This window comes from Felis catus, chromosome D1 (genome assembly GCF_018350175.1).
Source record: "Felis catus isolate Fca126 chromosome D1, F.catus_Fca126_mat1.0, whole genome shotgun sequence".
Lineage (NCBI taxonomy): Eukaryota > Metazoa > Chordata > Mammalia > Carnivora > Felidae > Felis > Felis catus.
This window is the reverse complement of record NC_058377.1, coordinates 103,361,432-103,384,909: the sequence shown is the minus strand read 5'-3', so window position 1 is coordinate 103,384,909 and position 23,478 is coordinate 103,361,432. Positions and strand designations below refer to the sequence as shown.

The window sequence follows — 23,478 nt, the reverse complement described above, 5'->3', positions numbered from 1 at the left end:
AGATAGAGGTTTTCTGGGACTGGGGCACAGGGGACACTACTCTTTTGTAATAGTCAGCCTTTATGAGACTCTACAGGGACCCAGGGGTCCACTCTGCTGACTGTCCAGGGACAGAGCAGCTTCAGTGGCCTTTGGCTTTGGAGAAAGAATAAGGAATGATTATAATGACTTCAACACCAGGAGATAAAATTGAGAATTAGTATTCTAGGAATCAAGGCTCCTAGAAAGGACAGGGAGAAATATGTGCTCTGCTGGCCCATGGACTGAAGAAGCACACAGGATTTTTCTACTTTTTCTCTAGACACTAGCCACCCCTGTCTCTGCTCCTCTGATGGGAATGACCCTTCTTTCTTTCATGATGAAATCAACTACTTATGGTGAAGAAGGACGAGGGTGATGAAGGCAAGGACCAGACAGTGTCAAACTTCCCTCCTTGGTAGTTTCACACAGAGGAGCTGTGGCTCAAAATATATTTTCTATGAATCCTCCTTCCTTTCCTGAGAATGGTAGAGCAAATGCTAATGTGGAGTAGTGGATACTTCAGAGTGAGAAGGCTCTGGGTTTAAATTCCATCTAATTCAGGCACACTGAGCCTCCGTGTCCTCCTCCATAATAGTGAGACTAAGAAGTGTGTACGCTGAATCATTGGGATGTTTAACTGCAGCCTCACAATAGGCAGGGAAGAGGACACAGCTTATCGTAAAAAAAAAAAAAGGAGGATCCTAAAGGCTTTAGTCACTCCACGCAAATATTTTCGGTTCTGCATACGTGTAAGGAAAGAGACCAGATGCTGCAAATCAGACCTTATCCCTATCTTTCCTATTGCCTTGCTCTGATTGCATTTTGTTAAGAATGGGAAGGGGAGGTAGACAGTATGGTTTATGCAACATGACCCCCCTTCTGACACCTGGCCTGTTGGGTTCACACAGCTTTGGATTCCAGAGTCATGGCCAGGCTGGTGGGAGCAAAGAGCAACCTGGTGTTTTGCAAAGAGAAGCTCAGGTGACACACTCCCAGCCCCTGAATTTGCATAAAGAGCTCCCACAACATGAGTCCCAGAGAGGAAGATTGGATTTCACAAGAGCTGACACCTAGAATTGTTTGCTTATGTGCAAGGTCCACATTTTGAGCCTCAGCTCAGCAATCTCTGGAGGAGACAGACCTAAACTCAGTCCGAGAGATCTTGCCGAACTGACACCATCAGAGGGAAATTTCATAGCCTGGAAGTCTGCTCTTCATTTGTTCCTGGGGACACCTGCAAAGATTGGTGTGGAGACAGCTTTCCAGGTGGGGGCTCATACCAAAAAAAAAAAAAAAAAAAAAAAAAAAAAAGATAGTCATTGCTTTGTGACATCATCTCCACTTACATGAGACAAATCAAAATGCCCATACTGTGTTACATCAGAATATGATGGCAAACATACTTAAGGGAAAGAAATAACTTTAACTTAAGAAACCTATATCTAGCACTTACTCTGTGAAGGCTAACTTGCTAGGTACTATGAAAAGTTCTTACAGGTCTCTGATTTGAACTAATAAATGAATGAGGAGAGATTTGGGTGCTTTCTGGAAGCGGCGGGGTGGGGGTGAATGGAGTCTTTAATGTGTGGAGACACTGCACATATTACCATATTTAATCCTTCTGGTTGTATTACCAGGTAGGCAGTTTTGTTCCCTGCCTGTGATTCCTAAGAAGGTTGCCGTACTTAAAGTTAGAAAAGAAATAAGTAGATGAATACAAGCGAACCTTGTCTGATCAAGCTTCACCTTGTTGTGCTTTGCAGATAGTGTGTTTTTTCAAACTGGAGATTTGTGGTGACCCTGCATCAAGCAAGTCTATTGGCACCATTTTCCAATAGCATTTGCTTCTTTTGTGTCTCTAGGTCACAGTTTGCAATTCTCACCAATATTTCAAACTTTTCCATTATTATTATATTTGTTGCATTGCTCTGTGATCAGTGATCTTTGGTGTTACATTTCTAATTGTTTGGGAGGTGCCACCAACTGTGTGCCTATAAGATGAAAAACTTCATCAATAAATGCTGTGTGTGTTCAGACGGCCCTTAAATTGTCTCTCTCCTCCTCCTTGGGCCTCCCTATTTCCTGAGACAAACAATATTGAAATTAGGACAAGAAATCACCCAACAATGGCCTCTAAGGGTTAAAGATAAAGGAAGAGTCACATGTCTTTCACTGTGAATCAAAAGCTAGAAAAGATTAAGCTTAGTGAAGAAGGCTTACCGAAAGCCAAGACAGGCCAAAAGCGAAGCCTCTTCCACCAAAGAGTTAGCCAAGTCGTAAATGCAAAGGAAAAGTTCTTGAAGGAAATAAAAAATGCTACTCAGTGAACACATGAATAATAAGAAAGCAAAACACCCTTATTGCTGGTATGAAGAAAGTTTTAGTTATCTGGGTAGACAGTCAAATCAGCCAAAATATTTCCTTATGTCAAAGCCTAATGCACAGCAAGGCCCTGGGTCTCTTCAATTCTATGAAGGCTGAGAGAGTTAAAGCTGCAGAAGAAAAGTCTGAAGCTAGCAGAGGTTGGTTCATGAGGTTTAAGGAAAGATGTCTTCACAACATCAAAGTGTAATGGGAAGCAGCAAGTGCTGATACAGAAGCTGCAGCAAGTTATCCACAAGATCTAGCCAAGATATTAATGAAGGCAGCTACCCTAAACATCAGATTTTCAATGTAGATGAAATAGCCTTCTGTTGGCATAAGATGTCCTCCTGGGACTTTCCTAGCTACAGAGAAGAAGTCAATGCCTGGCTTCAAAGTTTCAAAGGATGGGTCGTCTGTCTTGTTAGGGGCTAATACAACTGGTGACTTTAATTTTTTTAACGTTTATTTACTTTTGAGACAGAGAGAGACAGAGCATGAACGCGGGAGGGTCAGAGAGAGGGAGACACAGAATCTGAAACAGGCTCCAGGCTCCAAGCTGTCAGCACAGAGCCCAACGCGGGGCTCAAACTCACAGACCACAAGATCATGACCTGAGCCAAAGTCGATGCTTAACTGACTGAGCCACCCAGTTGCCCCACAACTTGTGACTTTAAATTAAAACCCATGCTCATTTACATTCTGAAAATCCTAGGGCCCTTAAGAATTATGGTAAACTTATTCTGCCTGTGCTCTAGAAATGGCACAAAACAGCCTGGATTACAGCACATCTGTGCACAGTTTGCTGAATTATTTTAAGTCACTGTTCAGACCTACTGCTCAGAAAGGAAGATTCTTTTCAAAATATGACTTCTCACAGACAATGCACCCACTCCCCCAAGAGCTCTGATGGACATGTGCAATGAGATTAAAGTTATTTTCATGCCTGCTAACACAACATCCATTCTGAAGCCCATAAGTCAGGGACTAATTTTGACTTTCAAGTCTCATTCTTGTTATTTAAGATATAAATTTCATAAGGCTATAGCTTCCACATAAGGCTACAGTGATTCCTCTGATGGATCCTAGCAAAGTAAATTGAAAACCTTCTGGAAAAAATTCACCATTCTGGACGCCACTAAGAATATTCGTGATTCATGGGAAGCGGTCAAAATATCAACGTTAATAGGAATTCAGAAGAAGTTGCTTCCAATCCTCATGGATGACTTTGAGAGAGGTTCAAGACTTCAGTGGAGGAAGTAGCTGCAGATGTAGTGGAAAGAGCAAGAGAACTAGAATCAGAACTAGAGCCTGAAGATGGGACTGAACTGCTGCAGTCTCATAATAAAACTTCAATGGATAAAGAACTGCTTCTATGGATGAACAAAGACAGTGGTTTCTTGAGCTGGAATCTACTATTGATGAAGATGTTGTGAAGACTGTTGAAATGACAACAAAGAGTCTACACTATTACATAAACTTAACTGCTGAAACAGAGGCAGGTTTGAGGGATTGACTCCAATTTTGAAAGAAGTTCAGGGACATGTGAGTGTCTCAGTGGGTTAAGCATCCGATTCTTGATTTCAGCTCAGGTCATGATCTCATGGTTCAGGAGATTAAGCCCCACATCAAGCTCCTCGCTGACAGTGCAGAGCCTGCTCAGGATTCTCTTTCTCCCTCTCTCTCTCTGTCCCTCATCTGCTCACATGCATGCATGCACACTCTCTTTCTCGGTCTCTCTCCCTCAAAATAAATAAATAAACTTAAAAAAATAAATAAAGAAGCTCTACTGTGGGTAAATGCCATCAAACAGCATCACATGCTACAGAAATCATTCACAAAACAAGAGGTCAATCGATGTGGTAAAGTTCACGGTTGTCTTCTTTTAAGAAATTGCCACAGTCACTCAACCTTCAGCAACCGCCACTCTGATCAGTCAGCAGCCATCAATGTCAAGGCAAAAAAAAGATTATGACTCACTGAAAGCTGAGATAATGGTTAGCATTTTAAAATTAAGGTTATGTACATAGGTTTTTTTGCAGCATAATGCTATTTCACATTGATCACATAATGCCATTTCATCATTTTGTTTTCTTCAAATGATTGACAGGGACTTGGAAGGAGACAGAGGACACACACATAGAAAAATCAGGAACATTTGACGATCTACACATTACCCAACATGTTAAAGCAACCAAAACATAGTGAAATCTTTGTAACCTAGATATGTTTTTCCATAGAAACAAACTAATATTGGTTCCACTTTTGCAAAACCAAATCTTTCATGACCACCCTGAAAAACTAGTAGTCCTGAGGAGCTAAGCTGAAAAGGAGAAGTCTCTGAGTCCTAGGAAGTCAAAGCGAACAGTGAACAATCCAGTAGGAACAAAGGCCTCAGAGCTAAATATTTAAATAAGTGTCAATAACTTTTTTTTTAATTTAAATTTTAGTTAACATACAGTGCAATATTGGTTTCAGGGGTAGAATTCAATGATTCATCACTTACATACAACACCCAGTGTTCATCATGACAAGTGCCCTCCTTAATACCCCTCACTCATCTAACCCATCCCACCAACCTCCCTCCATCAACCCTCAGTTTTTTCTCTATTGTTAAGAGTCTCTTGTGGTTTCTTTCCCTCTCTTCTTCCCCTCCCTTCCCATATGTTCATCTGTTTTGTTTCTTAAATTCTACATATGAGTGAAATCATATGGTATTGTATTTCTCTGATTGACCTATTTTGCTTAGCATAATACACTGTAGCTCCATCTACATCATTACAAATAACAAGATTTCATTCTTCTTGGTGGCTGTGTAATATTCCAGTGTGTGTGTTTCTGTGTATCTGTGTGTGTGTGTATGTGTGTGTGTGTGTGTGTGTGTGTGTGTGTACCACATCTTTATTCGTTCAGCAGTCAATACACATATGCGCCCTCTCCATAGTTTGGCTATTGTTGATAATGCTGCTATAAACATTATCAATAACTTCTAGTCAAAGGCCATGTAGAACACACCTGTAACCCAGCAAAGTTGGGATTTATTATCTGTTGCAACAAAAGGGAGAGCACACCATAAGGAAGGAAATGTGGTACACCTCAGTAACAGTGTCAGGAGGGACTTGACACACGATTTGGGGAAGGATTCAAGGAAGCATGGATTTGCTCTGCCTTGAATATTGTCAGAAAACACTGCAATTGTATGGAAGACTTTTGTCCATGAAGCAGGAAGAAAGATTAGGGGTAAAGAAGTGGCAGCCACTTGTTACCTGGGGAGAGTATTTGGCTGTTTTTTCAGATAAGACTGCCTTCTTGTTTTGTCCATGCTCAAACATGATTGTGGAATGATCTCGTTTTTGTCCCCTTCCATCAAGGCCATTGAATGACCTTGCCAGGTTCTGCTGTTCTGTGAAAATGTTATGTTTTGGGTGCTGCTTTTTTTCTTTCTCAAATTCATAAAACACCCTAAATGGAATGGGGATCTATTTTTAGATAAATGACCTGGGGAGCAGAAAGTAGCAGAGGGACAAGTAAGTATAGACAAGAGTGACTTTCTTCTAACGTCTACATTTAGAAATTTACAACTACTGAGTCTATCAAGAAGTAATCTTGACTGTTTAAAAATAATCAGCACCATTTATTGAAAAGAATATCCTATCTCCCATTTGTCTGGATATTTTTGTAGCAAATCAATTGACCACAAATGTCTATCAATTTCTCTATTCTGTTTCATTGGTTTGTCTATCTTTATTCCAAGACCACTCCATGATGATTACCGTAGCTCTTTAGTAAGCCTTGATATCATGTAAATTTTAGAATCTGTGATTTCTACAAATAAAACTTGAAATGTTTTATGGCTAATTTGAAACTGTAGATCAATTTGGGGGATAAATGGTGACATACTAGCAATAATATGTCTTCTGATCCTTCTTGTTTTTTGCTCCACGCATCATTGTTGATAGTTTCAATTGCTGCATCTTCAACCTCACTGATCTTTTCTTTTGGAATGTCTAATCTAGTGCTAATCACATCCACTGTATTTTTTATTTTAAATGTTGTATATATTCATTTCTATAAGTTCAATATGCATCTTTTGTAGCTTCCATTTCTCTTATCATGATGTGTCCCTCTATCTTCTTAAACATGAAGAGCAGCATTATTATAGCTTTTTAATGGCTTTGCTTGCTTGTTGCAATATATTTGCATCTACTCATTTTTATTTATTCAGGTAAAGAGAAACCTTATTTGCAAATGTTGCAAGAAGGTGAGAGAAGGACTATTGCATCATGGAGAAGCACTGTTGCAACAGAAAAAAAACATTTTGATTGTAGGTCTGACAGTGTCTCCTCTGGGCCTGTCTTTACTGATTTGTGTTTGTCTTCTGCTTCTGAATCATATTTTACTGCTTCTTTCCATCGTATCAGTTTTTACTGGAGGTGAGACAATGTGAATTATATACTGTTAGTTGATAGATTTTGTTGTACTTGCATTTTTAAGTACGTTTTGTTCTGGTGCACAATTAAGTTATTGGAATCAGATGGATCATTTCAAGACTTTCTTTTAATCAGTGCAGGGTGAATTTAGAACAGACAAGTCTAAATTTAACCCCCTTGTTGAGCTTCTTACTCAATGCCCTTATGCTACAAGGTCTTTTCACTTCAGTGTGTCAGAACATAAACTATTCCCAGACTAGTGTCAGCTATAAGAATTTTTCCACCTGATCTTTTCCAGTGGTTCTCTCCCTAGGCCAAAGCCCAAGGTAGTTTCCCCTTATACAGTTCAGTGATGAGCCAAAGACTCTAGGAGACTGCTGTTTCCCAAAGATCTCCAGAACTCTCTCATTCTTCCTCTCTCTCCCTCATTTTCCCTCTCTCATGCATTCTCTCTCCTTCTTGTTCTCCCTCTCTCTTTTTCTCCCTCTCTGCTTTGTCTCTTTCTCAAGTTCCACACTGGCCTCTACTTCTATATGCTCAAGTCATTGAGACCCCAGTGATCTGGTCAGGCTCCATTTCCCTGAGCTGCAGTCTTCCAACAATAAGCTATGCAATCATTAAACTCACCTTTTCTTTTTTCCTTTTCTTGGGGATTGTGGCTCTGCTCTGTGCAATGCTGTTTCATTTACTGTTTAGTTTTGTCTTTTTTTTTTTTTCAGGTGAGGAGGTAAATCCAGATCCTGTTATGCTCTCTTGGCCAGAAGTAGAAGCCTCCTCCGTGCTGTTGTAAAATCAGCTACCCAGTTCCGACCTGGAGCATGGAATCTCACACACAGCCAGTTTTAATGCAACATCCTCTCTGAACACTTCTTTGGTTCCTTCACTTAGAAGTGATGTATTCCTCCAGGGATCCTGGTTCCAAAATAGAACGCTGTGACACAGCCCTTTCTGCTTTTTCATGTAGTTGGGGTTTTATAGAATGTTTTGGTAAATCCCAATTTCACGCAGTGAATCAAATATGTAAAAATGCTATTTTTATTCCACCTCGTAATCCGTACAATATGCAAGACAGATGCAAGAGTGAGATACAGTAAGGCTAAAAAAAAAAAATAGGGTGAAAATACCAGCTTGGAATATAGTTTGGAAATTTTTAAAAAGGTTGTTTATATTTTAGACCATGTCCAAATGCCCACATTAAAAAGATTGCGGCAAAATGTACTGCAATAAACAGCACTTTAGCTCAGGTGGCAAGGAGGAGGAGGAAGAAAAGGAGGGGATGAAAAAGGACAGGAAGGAAGAGGAGAGGGAGGAGGAGTAATAAAATAACATGTTCAGTGCTTTTATACAAGAGATACTCTTTTTCTTTTTAGTGGGCTCCATGCCCAACATGGAGCTTGAACTCATGATCCCAAGATCAAGAGTCACATGCTGTACTGACAGCCAGCCAGGAGCCCCTGACAGATACTATTCCAAGCACTTATTGACTCCTTTAATGTAATAACTCAGTTAACCCTAAAAAAAAGTCTGTAAGTTAGATGGTGCTGTTATCCCATCCACCTTCGAAGTGTGAAAATCAATACAAGGAATCCTCTGGAATGGAGTCAGGAAGCCAGCAGCGGGCAGCTCTTGCCATACAACTCCTGCCTGCATTCACCGCAGACCCAACAGGAATAGAGCGCCTTCCAAATTCCATTTTATTTATAATTATTTTTTTAATATAATTTATTGTCAAGTTAGCTAACATACAGTGTACACAGTGTGCTCTTGGTTTGGGGGGGGGGTAGATTCCTATGATTCATTGCTTCCAAATTCCATTTTACTTTAGCTACTACTTTCCTACTGAGCAGACAGGTTTCCTCCTCCCTTCAGCAACAGCCCAGCCAATGAGAGACAGTCACCACTCAGCCAAGAAAAAGCCCTGATACGGGGAACTCCACCTTTCTACCAATGGACTTTTTGTTTATAACAGTCCTCTTCCTCTCCTTTTTATAAAAGAATGTTCCTCTTGTTTGTTCTCCAGACTTGCTTATAATGTTCTATAGCTTCGTCATCTGGTATTGCAATTCCCTGCTATTTCCAAATAAGCCATTTTTGATGGTAAGATAGTTTTATTTTTGAGGTTAACAGAGGCAAGCAAGGCACAGAAAGAGTAAATAACTTCCACAATGTTATACGGCTTATTACTGGTGGTGTCACGAAAATCACTAATGGCAACTAAATTTCAAAAGATGTTATATGTACTTAAAAATGCACTTGTTAACCTAAAATGAAACAGATGGAATGCATTGAAGTGTAAGAAAGTGAATTTAAAAATGTATAAATCCTCCCACCCCCCATGCGTTCTACCAGTCTTGGAGTTCTCCTTCCTTGGAGTTGGTGAGAGCTAGTGAAGACTTTACTGAAGGTGACACAGATGAAGAGACACTGAAGGGGGACCTCGCCATTAGAAGAGAACTTCCTACTCATATTTCTGAATCTCTTCCAGCTTCTTCTCATTCCTAGCTGTTTCCTGTTTCTCTCTTTAGGCTAAGGTACCTTCCATGATGTTCCCACTGCAAGGTGCCCAAATGCTGCAGTCACTGGAGAGGTCCTTGAGGAAGAGCCTTCCTGAATCCTTAAAGGTGACAATGGAAAATTCTGGGTGGAGAGTAAGGAATAGAAACCCCATGAGTCAAGAAGAAAAGAGACTAACATTGAGCCTCTGTCCTGTGTCCAGCATTAGTCCATGTTTTCTCTAGCTTAGTTTGCATTACCTCTCTAGAAGATATTTGCTACTATGTCTGTGTTACTGATGAGAAGATGGATCTCAGGGTGAGTTAGCCAATATCACACAAATAGTGAGTTGCAATGCCATGGCATGAACACAGGTATGCCTGGGACTTTACCAGCTTTTGCTCTGTCATTCATAAAGTGTTCCCTTTCTCCTTTCCAAAAAACATTCCATAATAACATTGGTGTTTTCCTCAAAAGTTGGCTGAGGGTTTTCCTCAAAAGTTGGCTGAGACTACATATTAGTGTTAAAATTGTTCTTCTTAAAAGAACACTTGCTAGGTGAGAGGTTAACCATCAGGAGTCTTCTCTAAAATTAATAAGGAGTCAATTCCAATTTTGACTTAAATTTCCCAATTTCCCTGAGCTGACTGCATATCAGGTTATTTTATGGTTTCTCCTTTAACCTAGTGTCTCCTTTAACCTAGTACAACTGATTAGAAATCTCAGAATTAACTAAGATGTACACGTAAATACTTACATCCAGAACTGTGCAAGAGCAACTCTAGTGATAGGCTACGGTACTTGCTTGTGTTTTTTTTTAGCAACCAAAGGCATAGGGTCCATGTGTGTGTGTGTGAGTGTGAGTGTGTGTGTGTGTTAGAGGACAGTTACTTTTCCCTAAAAAAACCTCTGTAGACATAGAAATTAGATTTTTACTATTTTATAAGACATTCCTATAAGATGCATACAATTTAGATAAGATAAATGCATTTGCCTCCTTTACTCCCTTATAGCTCTGCTACTCCCTTCTTTCAGTATAAGGAGAAATATATTAGCATTATTTTATTTGTAGATCACAAGGCTTAATTTTCTTTTATTTATTTATTTTTAAGGCTTAATTTTCAGTTATTAGAAACAGACTAATGAAATAACTGTTCTTTAGTTCCTACTAAAAAAAATGACTTCTACCACAGCTAACCCTTAAATATGCGAGTTCACTTATATTCACTTGGATTTTTTTCAACAAATATAGCACAGTACTGTAAATGGATTTTCTCTTCTTTGTAATCTGATTAATAACATCTTCTTATGTCTAGCTTACTTTATTGTAAGAATACAATATATAACATACTGTACATCTTAATCAGCTGTTTAAATCATTGGTAAGGCTTCTGGTCAATTGTAGGTGATTCGTAGTTAAGTTTGGGGGTAATCAAAAATTCTAGACAGATTTTCCACTGCAAGTGGGGGATCAGTGCCCCCCAACCCCCATGTTGTTCAAGGGTCAACTGTGATCTAAAACTAAAGTCAACCACTTTAGTAGATTCCTACTACCATTAATCTCTACCACCCACTATTTAACTCCTTTCACTTCATAATCCTTAAGATCCAGGCAACCTTACAGAGAGACAATCAATTCTGCGGGGTTGGGAGGGAGGTTACATCAGTTAGAAACTCTATAAACAGTTGCCTAAGATATTTTTATGGTGAATAGTTATTTTTAACAATTCTTCAGGCCAAAGTTTTTTTTTTCCCCATGAATTTAGTGTAGAATTTTGTCACTTAAATTTCTCTTTACTGCTTATGTTAAGTTGAGCCCAAATATTTTGAGAAAATGGTGCATTCCAAGTGTCCTTTCTTGGAAGATCTCCGTGGTAAGATAAGGTGGCCCTAATAGCACCTTCAATTTTTGGCTGCATATTAAAGACATACATTGCCCCCTAATTAAAATCCAGAATATGTGTAGTACTTGTAATGGATGTATAACCTAAAATTCAATACTTATTTGAGTCTCAGTTGAGAAAAAGCCCAGCCATTCCTCTTAGTGCTAGATATTAAATACATTTTAGTGCGTGTATCAACTCTAGTTGAGTCAACTTAGAGTAGCTGCCTGGTATGTTCTGAACTGAGCAGGAAAAAAGAATTTTTTTAAATTAATTAGGCCATGGGAATAACAAAGAGTAACAGTTCTACGTATTTTCAGATCCTATAATGGATAATAGTATAGTGTAAATCAGTTTTTCAGGGACCAAATGCAAATATGTAAAAATATAATGTCTGTATTTTCCCAAATTATGCTGAATTCTATATCAAGCCTCCACTCATGGCTGAAAACAAAATAAATTCAGATAAATTCAGTCAACTGAGATTTTTTCCCCCCTTCTCTTTGTCTAACATCAATAGTTTATGTGGGGTGGAGAGCAGTAGGGGGAAAGATACAGGCATAGTTCTTAGTCATCATGTATCCAAGGTGGAAATATTAAAGCATATACCATCTTTTTGACCTCAGGACATTGGCATGCTTCCATGCTGGTATTTGCAGAGGCTTCATGTTCACAGTTGCCCATGCTAGTATCTGCTGCTGCATTCCAATCCCCCAAACCACAAAAACACAATGTCCACAAGACTTGTTCTCATTCATTCTCTCCCCTTCTCCCTGTCTCTCAACAGCCTGCACAACACAAATGGGGGTAGGGGGATCCAAGACTGGACTTGGACCCCGGCCATGGGACCACACAGCACATTCTGTTGAGCACTATGCTCTAGCCTGTTTGTTGGTGGAAGTTCATTTAATCCTTCCAGAGAATAATGTGGTCATTTATGTTAAGAAGTTTTAAACATGTGCATAACATTTGAGCCAGCAACTACTCTTCTGAATATTCTAAGAAAATATCAGGAGTCTATGCAAATTTTCTGTCAAGCATGCTCTGTGAAGAATTATTTGTCAAAGTGAAAAGCTGGAAACAGCTGAAATGACCATCAATAAGCAAATAAATGAACTGTGATATATCCATACGATGGAATCCTATGCAGCCATCATAAAACAATTGAAAATGTTTGTGTTTATGAACATAAAAATATGCTCACAATACATTCGGGGGGGGGGACATGTATCAGATCATTTAATTTTTGTAAAATTGTGTCTATGTGTATGAGTAGAAGAAAATCTTGAAGGAGAGAATTTTAAATCCTAAAATGAAGAATGGTATTCTTAAAATCAAATTTTATCTGGCCAAACATTTTACTATATGCATGTATGATTTATATTGGGTGGGGAGAAAAAGCTCTTCTCGTTTGAGGTTTAAAAAAAATGTAGTACATGGAGACTGTTTGACCTAGATGCCCTACTTGGCCCTTTTCCAACATAAAATTTCATGATAGAAATGATCCTTGTCCTGACCAAACAAGGCACTTTACCAGTCCTTCCTAACAAGCTGACCCTCTCCCTTTCTTGGGATGCTGCAGGTTTATGGGACTGTCTTCCACATGAACCAGGGAAACCCATTCAAGCTGAAGGCTCTAGTGGACAAGTGGCCTGATTTTAACACAGTGGTTATCCGCCCTCAGGAGCAGGTAAGGTGCCAGACGTGGAATGAATATGCCTCTTCATTTTTGCTGTGTACCTGCCATGTGCCTGACAATATGGCAGCCCAGGGATACAGAAATGAATTGTGTGACGGCAAGTAAGTCCCTCTCTTCAAAGAGCTCAGAGCCTTGGAAGAAAAGATCAATAAGCAAATAAATTCCAATATAGAGTGAAGTGTGTGGGAAGAGAAGATGTACAACACAGAAATAGCAAAAGCTGATTCAACAACGGAGGCTGGAGATGAAGGTTAAGGTCTGAGACACTTCCCGATGGGAGGTTTCACCTGCACTGGATCTTGTACATATTTTGTAGATACTGTTAGGCTGACAAAAAAAAAAAGAGGACATTCCAACAGAGAAAACACAAGGGGTAAAGATAGGAAGGTGTGAGACAGTACAGTGAGTTAGGGCAATTATAAAAAGCAAACTTATAATACTATAATCGCCATGTGCATTTTGAGGAAACATTTAAAAACTAGCAAAACTAAATAGTAAACACATTTCAAAGACAAAAATTCACAAGCTTATTTTTAAACATTCAGTAAAATTATAAATTTATAAAAATACAAATATTATACCTTTCATAGAAATAAAAATTGATTTGAAAACCACTAAGTTAAACAATATATAAAGAAATCTGTATTAGTAGTAACAACTGAACTGAAATAAAATTATTTGATCTTTTATCTTAAATGTGATCTTAAGTAATAAAATGTATTAGTGGATATCCTTGCTGACTTGTCAGTGTATTTTTGGGCAACATTTTCCAACCATTTTTTAAAAAGCTTTTGAATTCTGCACTGAGTTGTGGTAATATTTTCTTGTGCCTCCTACTTCCCAATAATCTCATCTGTTTAGTAAGTTGAGAGGGTCTTCTTAAATAAGTACTCTCTTTATTTTTCTGGAACTACCGTTTGTTTAACTATAGCATTGTTTTAAGGAAGCATTTCTTTTTTTTTTTTATGAAATTTATTGACAAATTGGTTTCCATACAACACCCAGTGCTCATCCCAAAAGGTGCCCTCCTCAATACCCATCACCCACCCTCTCCTCCCTCCCACCCCCCATCAACCCTCAGTTTGTTCTCAGTTTTTAAGAGTCTCTTATGCTTTGGCTCTCTCCCACTCTAACCTGTTTTTTTTTTTTTTTCCTTCCCCTCCCCCATGGGTTCCTGTTAAGGAAGCATTTCTAATTGGTTTTCATCTTCTTTGGCTTCATTAAGTATAGATGGAGATTTTAATCCAGAAATATCTATAACTAAATTTAATACTGTGATGTTCATGGTTGGCATGTTCTGCAACTATTTGAACTGTTTACTACATGCATTCTTGCAACAGAAGTTTTGCTTTTCCTTGTCAATTGTTTTTCTCTTCTTCCCACTGAGAATAATAGAAGTATAGAAGAATGCTTCCTAATAATTGTGTCTTTGTTTGATTTGAAATTTTAATGCAATATGTGGGTAGATAGCAGTATTGCTATGCAATTTTCCATCATAAATTGAATACTTGAATCTCTCCTCCTGACCTCATGATTTAAATGATTCAGGAATAATTGTAATGCACCAACGAAAATACCAACATTTTAGCACTTAAAAAATATCACAGTGTATCTCACATTTTGGTCCTAAATACATTTTGAATGGATTTTTGTGTATGGTATAAGAAAGTGGTCCAGTTTCATTCTTTTCCATGTAGCTGTCCAGTTTTCCCAACACCACTTATTAAAGAGACCATCCTTTTCCCATTGGATACACTTTCCTGCTTTGTCATAGAACAATGGACTGCATAAGCATAAGTTTACTTCTTTTCTTTCTCAAGACTGCTTTTGCTTTTCAGGGTCTTTGTGGTTCTATACAAATTTTAGCGTTATTTGTTCCAGTTCTGTGAGAAATGCTATTGGTATTTTGATTTGGATTGCACTGAGTCTATACACTGCTTTGGGTAGTATGGACATTCTGACAATATTAATTTCTCCGCCCCATGAACGTGGAATATCTTTTCCTTTGTGTCATCTTCAATTTCTTTCATCAATATTTCATAATTTTCACAGTACAGGTCTTTCACTTCCTAAGTTTATTCCTAGGTATTTTCTTTCTTTCTGATGCAATTGTAAATGGAATTGTTTTCTTAATTTCTCTATTACCTAATTGTTAGTGTATAGAAACACAACCAATTTCTGTGAATTCTGTATCCTGGAACTTTAATGAATTCATTTATTACTTTTAATAGTTTGTGGGTGAAGTCTTAGGGTTTTCTTTGTATAGGATTATATCACCTGTAAATAGTGACAGTTTAACTTCTTCTTTACCAATTTGGATGCCTTTTCTTTTTTTTCTTGCTGGATTGCTGTGGCTAAAACTTCCAGTATTTTGTTGAATAAAAGTGGCAAGAGTGTAAATCCTTGTCTTCTTCCTGACCTTACAGGAAAAGTTCTCAGTTTTTTACCATAAGGAGTTAATATCCAAAATACATAAAGAACTTTTAACTAAACACCAAAACCTAAAGAATCCAATTTAAAAATAGGCATAAATACATGAAAGACCCAATGCTAATACCATCCTCAATGGGGAAAAACTGAAAGCTTTCCCCCTAAGGTCAGGAATAAGACAGGGATGTCCACTCTTGCCACTGTTATTCAACATAGTATTGGAAGTCTTAGCCTCAGCAATCAGACAACACAAAGAAATAAATGGCATCCAAATCGGCCAGGAGGAGGTCAAACTTTCACTCTTCGCAAATAATATAATATTCTATATGGAAAACCCAAAAGATTCTACCAATAAACTGCTATAACTGACCCATGAATTCATCAGCAAAGTGGCAGGATATAAAATCAATGCACAGAAACCGGTTGCATTCCTATACACCAACAATGAAGCAACAGAAAGAGAAATCAAGGAATCAATCCCATTTACAATTGCACCAAAAACCATAAAATACCTAGGAAACTCTAACTAAAGAGGTGAAAAATCTATACACCAAAAACTATAGAAAGTTTATGAAAGAAATTGAAGAAGACACACAAAAAATGGAAAAACATTCCATGCTCCTGGATAGGAAGAACAAATATTGTTAAAATGCTGATACTACCCAAAGCAATCTACATATTCAATTCTGTACCTATCAAATAACACCAGCATTCTTCACAGAGCTAGAACAAACAATCCTAAAATTTGTATAGAACCACAAAAGCAATCTTGAAAAAGAAAACCAAAGCTGGAGACATCACAATCCCGGATTTCAAGCTGTAATACCAAGCTGTAATTTTCAAGATAGTATGGCAATGGCACAAAAACAGACACTCAGATCAATGGAACAGAATAAAGAACCCAGAAATGGACCCACAAATGTATGGCCAGCTAATCTTTGACAAAGCAGGAAAGAATATCCAATGGAATGAGGACAGTCTCTTCAGCAAGTGGTGCTGGGAAAACTGGACAGTGACATGCAGAAAAATGAACCTGGACCACTTTCTTACACCATACACAAAAATAAACTCAAAATGGATGAAAGACCAAAATGTAAGACAGGAAGCCATCAAAATCCTAGAGGAGAAAGCAGGCAAAAACCTCTCTGACCTTGGCCACAGCAACTTCTTACTCAATACATCTCCAGAGGCAAGGGAAACAAAAGCAAAAATGAACTATTGAGACCACATAAAAATAAAAAGTCTGCACAGTGAAGGGAACTTCAGCAAAACTAAAAGGCAACCAATGGAATGGGAGGAGATATTTGCAAATGATATATCAGATAAAGGGTTAGTATCCAAAATCTATAAAGAACTTAATCAAACTCAACATCCAAAAAACAAATAATCCAGTGAAGAAATAGGCAAAAGACATGAATAGACACTTCTCCAAAGAAGACATCCAGATGGCCAACTGACACATAAAAAATGTTCCACATCACTCATCATCAGGGAAATACAAATCAAAACCACAATGAGATACCACCTCACCTGTCAGAATGGCTAACATTAACAACTCAGGCAACAACAGATGTTGGTGAGGATACAGAGAAAGAGGATCTCTTTTGCATTATTGGTGGTAATGCAAGCTGATGCAGCCACTCTGGAAAACAGTATGGAGGTGCCTCAAAAAATTAAAATTCTAACTACCCTATGACCCAGCAATTGCACTACTAGATATTTACCCAAAGGATACAGGTGTGCTATATCAAAGGGGCACATGCACCCCAATGTTTATAGCAGCACCATCAACAATAGCCGAAGTATAGAAACAGCCCAAATGTCCATCAATGGATGAATGGATTAAGAAGATGTGGGGTATATATATATTCATATATATATACACACACATATATATATGATGTATATATATATATATATTTATATTTATTTATGTTTATACACACACACACACACACACACACACACACACTGGAGTATTACTCAGCAATCAAAAAGAATGAAATCTTGCCATTTGCAACTACATGCATGGAACTAAAGGGTATTATACTATGCGAAATTAGTCAGAGAAAGACAAATATCATATGACTTCACTCATATAAGGACTTTAAGACACAGAACAGATGAACATAAGGGAAGGGAAGCAAAAATAATATAAAAACAGCGAGGGAGACAAAAATATGAGACTCTTAAATATGGAGAACAAACAGAGGGCTACTGGAGGGGATGTGGGAGGGGTGATAGGCTAAATGGGTAAAGGGCATTAAGGAATCTACTCCTGAAATCATTGTTGCACTATAAACTAACTAACTTGGATGTAAATTTAAAAAATAAATTAAATACAATTTAAAAAATAAAAGAAAAAAATAGGACAACATGAATTAGATATTTTCCCAAAAAAGACATACACATAGCCCAGAAACATGAAGGATCCTCAACATTACTAATCACCAGGGAAATACAAATCAAAACCATAATGAGGTATCACCTTACAGCTGTCAGAATGGCTATAGTCAAAAAGACAAAAAACAAGTGTTGGTGAGGATGTGGAGAAAAAGGAACCCTTGTGTACTGTTGGTGGAAATGTAAATTGGTATAGTCACTGTGGAAAACAGTAAGGATGTTTTTCAAAAAAATTAAAAATAGAGGGGCATGTGGGTGGTTCAGTCAGATGAGGGTTTGACTCTTGATTTCAGTTGAGGTCAAGATCCCAGGGTCGTGGGATCGAGTCCCACATGGGGCTCCATGCTCAGCATGGAGCCTGCTCAGGATTCTCTCTCTCCCTCTGCCCCTTTCCCCTGCTTGTGCTCTCTCTCTAAAATAAAAAAAAATAGAAAAAAAATTAAAACTAGAAATACCATACGACCCAATAGTTCTACTACCGGGTATTTACCCAAAGAAAACAAAAACACAAATTTGAAAAAATATATGCACCCCTATGTTTATAGCATTATTTACAATAGCCAAGATGTGGAAGCAACCCAAATGTCCACCGATAGAAAAATGGATAAAGAAGATGTAGTGTGTACACACACACACACACACACACACACACACACACAATGGAGTATTACTCAGCTGTAAAAAGAATGCGATCTTGCCATCTATGACAACATGGATGGACCTAGAGGGTGTTATGCAAAGTAAAATAAGTCAGACAGAGAAAGACAAATACTGTATGATTTCCCTCATATGTGGAATCTAAGAAACAAATGAACAAACAAAAATCAGAAACAGACCCATAAATACACAGAACCAACTGGTGGTTGCCACAAGGAAGAGGGCAGAGGGATGGGCAAAATGGGTGAAGGGTAGTGGGAGATACAGACTTCCTGTTATAGCATGAATAACTCATGCTATAAAAGGTAGAGCATAGAGAATGTAGTCAGTGGTGGTGTAATAGTGTTATATGGTGACAGATGGTAGCTATAATTGTGAGCACAGCATAAAGTATAGACTTGTTGAATCCCTATATTGTACACCTGAAACTATTGTAACATTGTGTGTCAACAATATTTCAATGTTAAAAACTCACAGTATAGTGGAATTTAGAAAAAGTACTGCAATAGTGAAATATAAGTAATTTGTTTTATTTCCCTTTTCCCAATGATCATAGGAGATGACAGATGATCTTGATCACTACACCAATACTTACCAAATCTACTCCAAGGACTTCAAGAACTGTCAGAAATGTCTCGTCTCACCAGAAGTCATCAACTGGAAACAGCATTTGCAGATCCAAAGTAAGAGAAATGGGATGGGTGCGGACTCAATTCTCTGTCCTGAACAATTTTCCCTATGACTCATATCTCCTACTCCCAAGCTCCAGACCCTCAGCCTGCTGCCAATTTTTTAACTTCCTCATAAAGGGAGAAAAAAACACCTCAAAGCTTGCAAAGAATGGGCTTCATATAGGGGAACATAATATAATTCCTGGATAGCCAACGATTTATGGCATATTTTGTAGACATATGCAGGATCCCTTAGGGTAACTGGGTACCAAAGGAGGGCTTCACCCAAGGTCTTCCATTCCTGAAATGAGAATGACTTGTGCCATAAAGCACCTCCCAGATCATAAAGGACAACTGTCATGGTGTGGATATGCCCCCCGCCCCGAGTCAGACTCCCTAGGATGGCATCTGCCTGTTACTTGCTATGTGATCCTAGTCACATATCCTCCTGGAGACCATGACTTTCATATACATAAATGAGGATAACAATAGTTCCTAGAACACAGGGGCATTGAAAAGATTAAATGAAATCTTGAATAGGGATTTCTTACTATAATACCTGGATGTGTAGTTGACTTTTGCTGCATAATTCTGTGAATCTACAGTTTGTATGAGGCTTTGCAAGGCAGTTCTGCTGGTGTCTCTTGGGCTTACTCATGCAATTACCATCAGTTGATGGGTGGACTATGGCCTGATTGCTCTAACATGGCCTCAGTCACATGTCTGAATGATGGTTCTGGCTGTCAGCATTGGCTGCCATGGTGATGGAATGATAGGAGCACTTGACCTCAGCAGGCTAGCCTAGGCTATTTGTATGGTATTGGTTTCAAAGTAATTGAGATCACAAGGAGAGGGCAAACCCCGATGTGCAAGCACTTTTAAGCTTCTCTCTGCATCAAGTTCATTCTTCCCCATTGCCAAAGCAAATCATATGGCCAAGGTCAGATGCAGTGCAGGCAAGGACTATGCCAAGGAATGGATACAAGGAGATGTGGGCAAATATACGCCATTATTGCAACAATCTACTACACTGGGAACATAGTAAGTACACAATGGATATTGGCTACTACTTTTTAAAAAAAACTTCTCTCCTTTAATTACCAAAACTACATGATTATGTAGCCCAGAAAACCTGGTTCCAGTCTCGCTTTGCCACCAATGGCTTAATGAATTTCTGGGCATGTTTTCCCTTACATAAAACAGGGAAAATTGCACAAATCCTGACTACTTGACTCTGGTTACACAGCAGCAGCACTGAGCCCAGAACCTAGGTTCTCTGACTGTAAATCCCAGACACTTCCTACTCCAATGGGGAGCTTCTCCACAGCATGTACTTATTACATCATTGTCTCTCCTCATAATCCCATCTAGGTTCACAGCCCAGCCTGAATGAGGTGATACAAAATCTTGCAGCTACTAAATCCTTCCAAGTCAAGCAAACACACTGCATTCTCTATATGATGGCTGAGACGATAAAGAAACTAGTTCCTTCCCTGCTGGAGGGAAAGAACTTATCACTCAACAGTGGCAAACCCAAGGCCATGTGAGTTTGATACAAATCACTCTGCATCACTTACTGCTCTCAGCACTGAGACAGCCTCCCATTTTCCCACCCTGCTTCCACTCTGGCCCATCTGCAGTCAATATTCTTCAAAACAGTCAGAGTAATCTTTTCTTAAGATGTAATTCATACCATATTCCTCCTTTGCTTAAAATACTCCACCATGTCTTTTCTCATCTGGAATATATCTGATTTCTGCCAGCTTCTTCGACCGATCCTGTTCTTCCTGCTCACTCATTCCAACAACAATGGACTTTTCCATCCCTTTGTCATCACAAACTCACCTACACTCCAGGGCTTTGTGTTTCTTATTTCCTCTACCTACGCTGCCTCTCAAAACAGTAGAGGGAAGAACAAATAAAAACCTCCATACTCACAGACTTTGCTTTTCCTCCATAGCTGCCAAGAGATGTTTAAACCCTCCTCCCTGGATGTTACCCACGCTGCCTTGGTGAATAAATTCTGGCATTTTGGCGGCAATGAGAGGAGCCAGAGATTCATCGAGCGCTGTATCCGGAACTTCCCCACCTTCTGCCTGCTGGGGCCTGAGGGGACGCCTGTATCCTGGAACCTGATGGACCAGACGGGAGAGTTACGGATGGCGGGTACCCTGCCTGAGTACCGGGCCCACGGCCTTATCACCCAAGTCATCTATTCCCATAGTCACTATCTAAACAAACTTGGCTTCCCCATATATTCTCACGTTGACAAGAGTAACAAAACTATGCAGAAAGTTTGTAAGAAACTTGATCATATCACCATACCCTGTGGCTGGAACCAGTGGCACTGTGTGCCCCTGTGAAGCAGCCCTGCACAGAAGACCATGTCAGATAGGCCTGGGAAGACAGAAAGAATAAGTTATAATTGTAATCATCAGTAAAGGAATGGCACTGTTTGGGCTCCAGGGAAGCAGTGTGATTGGTCAGCAAGACCACCCCAGTCCCTGCACTCGAACTGCAGATGGGATTCCTTTAGATTTATCACTGTGAAGCAGCCCAGGTACTCCCTCAGTGGGCCCCACATAATTTAGCCTCCCACACTTCTGGGATCTCTGTGATGCTCCTTCATCAGCCACCTGGTGCCCCAAATAGCTTCTCCTAGAACTCCTAGTACACAGATTGGTAGAGCCCTGCCAAATCTTCCAGGAAAGGGTAATATTTTCTGGGCATTATAACTTATTCCTCTTTCTTTCTATGGCCTTTTCCTTAGTACTCAGCAAGCATATTCTGCTCATTAGGTCTGTAGAGATTATCTTTTCCTCTGATTACTGCTTTAGAGGTACACTAAATATATACAAGTACATAGGAGAAATTAGGTTAAATGTGATACACATGATATAGCAGAGAGGGTTAATAAGACAAAGACTTAATGTTAGCCTGTCTGTCCCCTCCTCACACTCACACCAGGGAAAATGGTTCAATATTGTTTCTAAAATTTTTTTCATGTTTGTTTGCTCTTGAGAGAGACAGACAGAGGACAAGTGGGGAGGGGCAGAGAGAGAGACCTAGAATCCGAAGCAGGATCCAACCTCTGAGATGTCAGCACCAAGCCCAACGCCGGGGCTCGAACCCACAAACTGTGAGATCATGACCTGAGCCAAAGTTGGTTGCTTAACCAACTGAGCCACACAGGTGCCCTGGCTCAATATTGTTTCTAAAAGCAGACCTTCCTAAACCCACCTGAAACCCCAGACAATAAAAAGATTTTGTGTTTCACTGTATAGGTTGAAACAAAGTGATTCATAATGGAGAGCGCATGGGTGAGTTTATGGAGAGAGAGAAGTAGGAGTGCCAAGACCTAGGGAGTGGATATTAACTGAGAGAGACAGAAGGTGATGGGGAGGGCATGGTTACCCATTGCCCCCACTTGCTCTGGGCACGTTATTTCAGGATGCCTGGATTCTGTGAAGTTCTGATAATTGTCTCATGGGAGAGTCTAGTTGGGAGTGTGGAGGGATATTCTTCCTGGTGGTGACAGGTGAGCTGGGAGGGGTCCTTGCCCCAACAGTTCAAAAGAAATAGCAAAGAGAACACTGGAATGAAGGTAATCACCTAGATTAAGAACCTGTTTCCTTCTGGTCCACCTAAGCCTGGCATTAGGCTACAGATTGAGAATGAAGTCCTCCAACCCTCAGAAACTGACTGAGGTTTAATTTCTTGGCGAGTTAGGGTTTCTCAACCTTGGCACAATGGACATTTTAGGCTGGACAATTCTTTGTTGTGGGGTGAGGGCTGTCTTGTGCATTTTTAGAATACTTAGTAGCACCCCTGGCATCCATCCACTAGATGCCAGTAGCACCTTCTGTCCCAGTAATGACAACTAAAAATGTCTGCAGATATTGATAAATGTGCCTTGAAGGCAAAGTCACCTGTGACTCAGAGCCAGTGGTCTAGAGGAAGGATTCTCAAATTTGAGCCTGCATCAGAATCACAGACTGTGATTTAACTGTCAGACCTGTTAAAACACAGACTGTGAGGCCTATCTCCTAAGTTTCTGATTCAGTAGACTTTGGGTAGAGCCCCAGAATTTAAATTTCTAACACCTTTCCAAGTGATCCTGATACTGGCATTGGTCCACGAATCGGGCTTTGAAAACCATTGGTTTAGAGAAATAATTGAACATATTTTATGTCCTAGAACAATAGATGAAAATTCATATTGCACACTACTTAGGTATATCGTTTTACTTTTGTAATTATAATTTACATTGTGCTTTAATTGATTGATAATATTACTTCATTACAAATTCTTAAAGCTTCTATAAACGTTCTCATTAAAGAGTGCATTAGGCAGACATCAAACTACACTTTCACTACTTCTTCATAAAACGTGGTCACTAGAAAATAGCATAGATTAATTTTTAATAAAGC

At 39.2% G+C, this 23,478-nt stretch overlaps 1 protein-coding gene and 1 long non-coding RNA gene across 7 annotated transcripts in view; one reads left to right on the top strand and one right to left on the bottom strand.

The window, feature by feature from the left end:
- Nucleotides 1-21,118, bottom strand: part of LOC109492149 — a 46,904-nt gene extending 25,786 nt beyond the window's left edge. The window contains exon 1 of one of the 2 annotated variants that reach the window (XR_006586632.1): nt 20,987-21,118. This is a non-coding gene — a long non-coding RNA (uncharacterized LOC109492149). Of the gene's footprint in view, nt 1-18,972; nt 20,423-20,986 lie in introns of those variants that run through there. The other variant, XR_006586633.1, reaches the window with a different exon arrangement.
- Nucleotides 1,045-22,329, top strand: GLYAT (glycine-N-acyltransferase). 5 transcript variants are annotated; one of them, XM_045039335.1, is made up of 8 exons: nt 1,152-1,287; nt 6,608-6,706; nt 7,532-7,539; nt 9,338-9,433; nt 12,771-12,878; nt 18,934-19,060; nt 20,420-20,591; nt 21,009-22,329. In XM_045039335.1, exons 2-8 carry the CDS (start codon nt 6,631-6,633, stop codon nt 21,409-21,411), a joined length of 990 nt encoding a protein of 329 aa, XP_044895270.1. In that variant the 5' UTR covers nt 1,152-1,287; nt 6,608-6,630; the 3' UTR covers nt 21,412-22,329. The 5 variants fall into 5 exon arrangements, with proteins under 5 accessions (XP_019668002.2, XP_011285214.3, XP_044895270.1 ...); XM_019812442.2 differs by lacking the exon at nt 6,608-6,706 and having other exon boundaries at nt 1,156-1,287; XM_011286912.4 differs by lacking the exons at nt 6,608-6,706; nt 7,532-7,539 and having other exon boundaries at nt 1,046-1,287.
- Nucleotides 22,330-23,478: the final 1,149 nt, after the last annotated feature.

Bases quoted from the DNA above. Each gene is read 5' to 3' on its own strand.
- GLYAT (XM_011286912.4), top strand. From the start codon at position 1,108: ATGTGCAAGGTCCACATTTTGAGCCTCAGCTCAGCAATCTCTGGAGGA. The intron at 19,061-20,419 runs GTAAGAGAAATG...AATCCCATCTAG, and splicing joins ACAGCATTTGCAGATCCAAA to GTTCACAGCCCAGCCTGAAT. The intron at 20,592-21,008 runs GTGAGTTTGATA...TTTCCTCCATAG, and splicing joins AGTGGCAAACCCAAGGCCAT to CTGCCAAGAGATGTTTAAAC.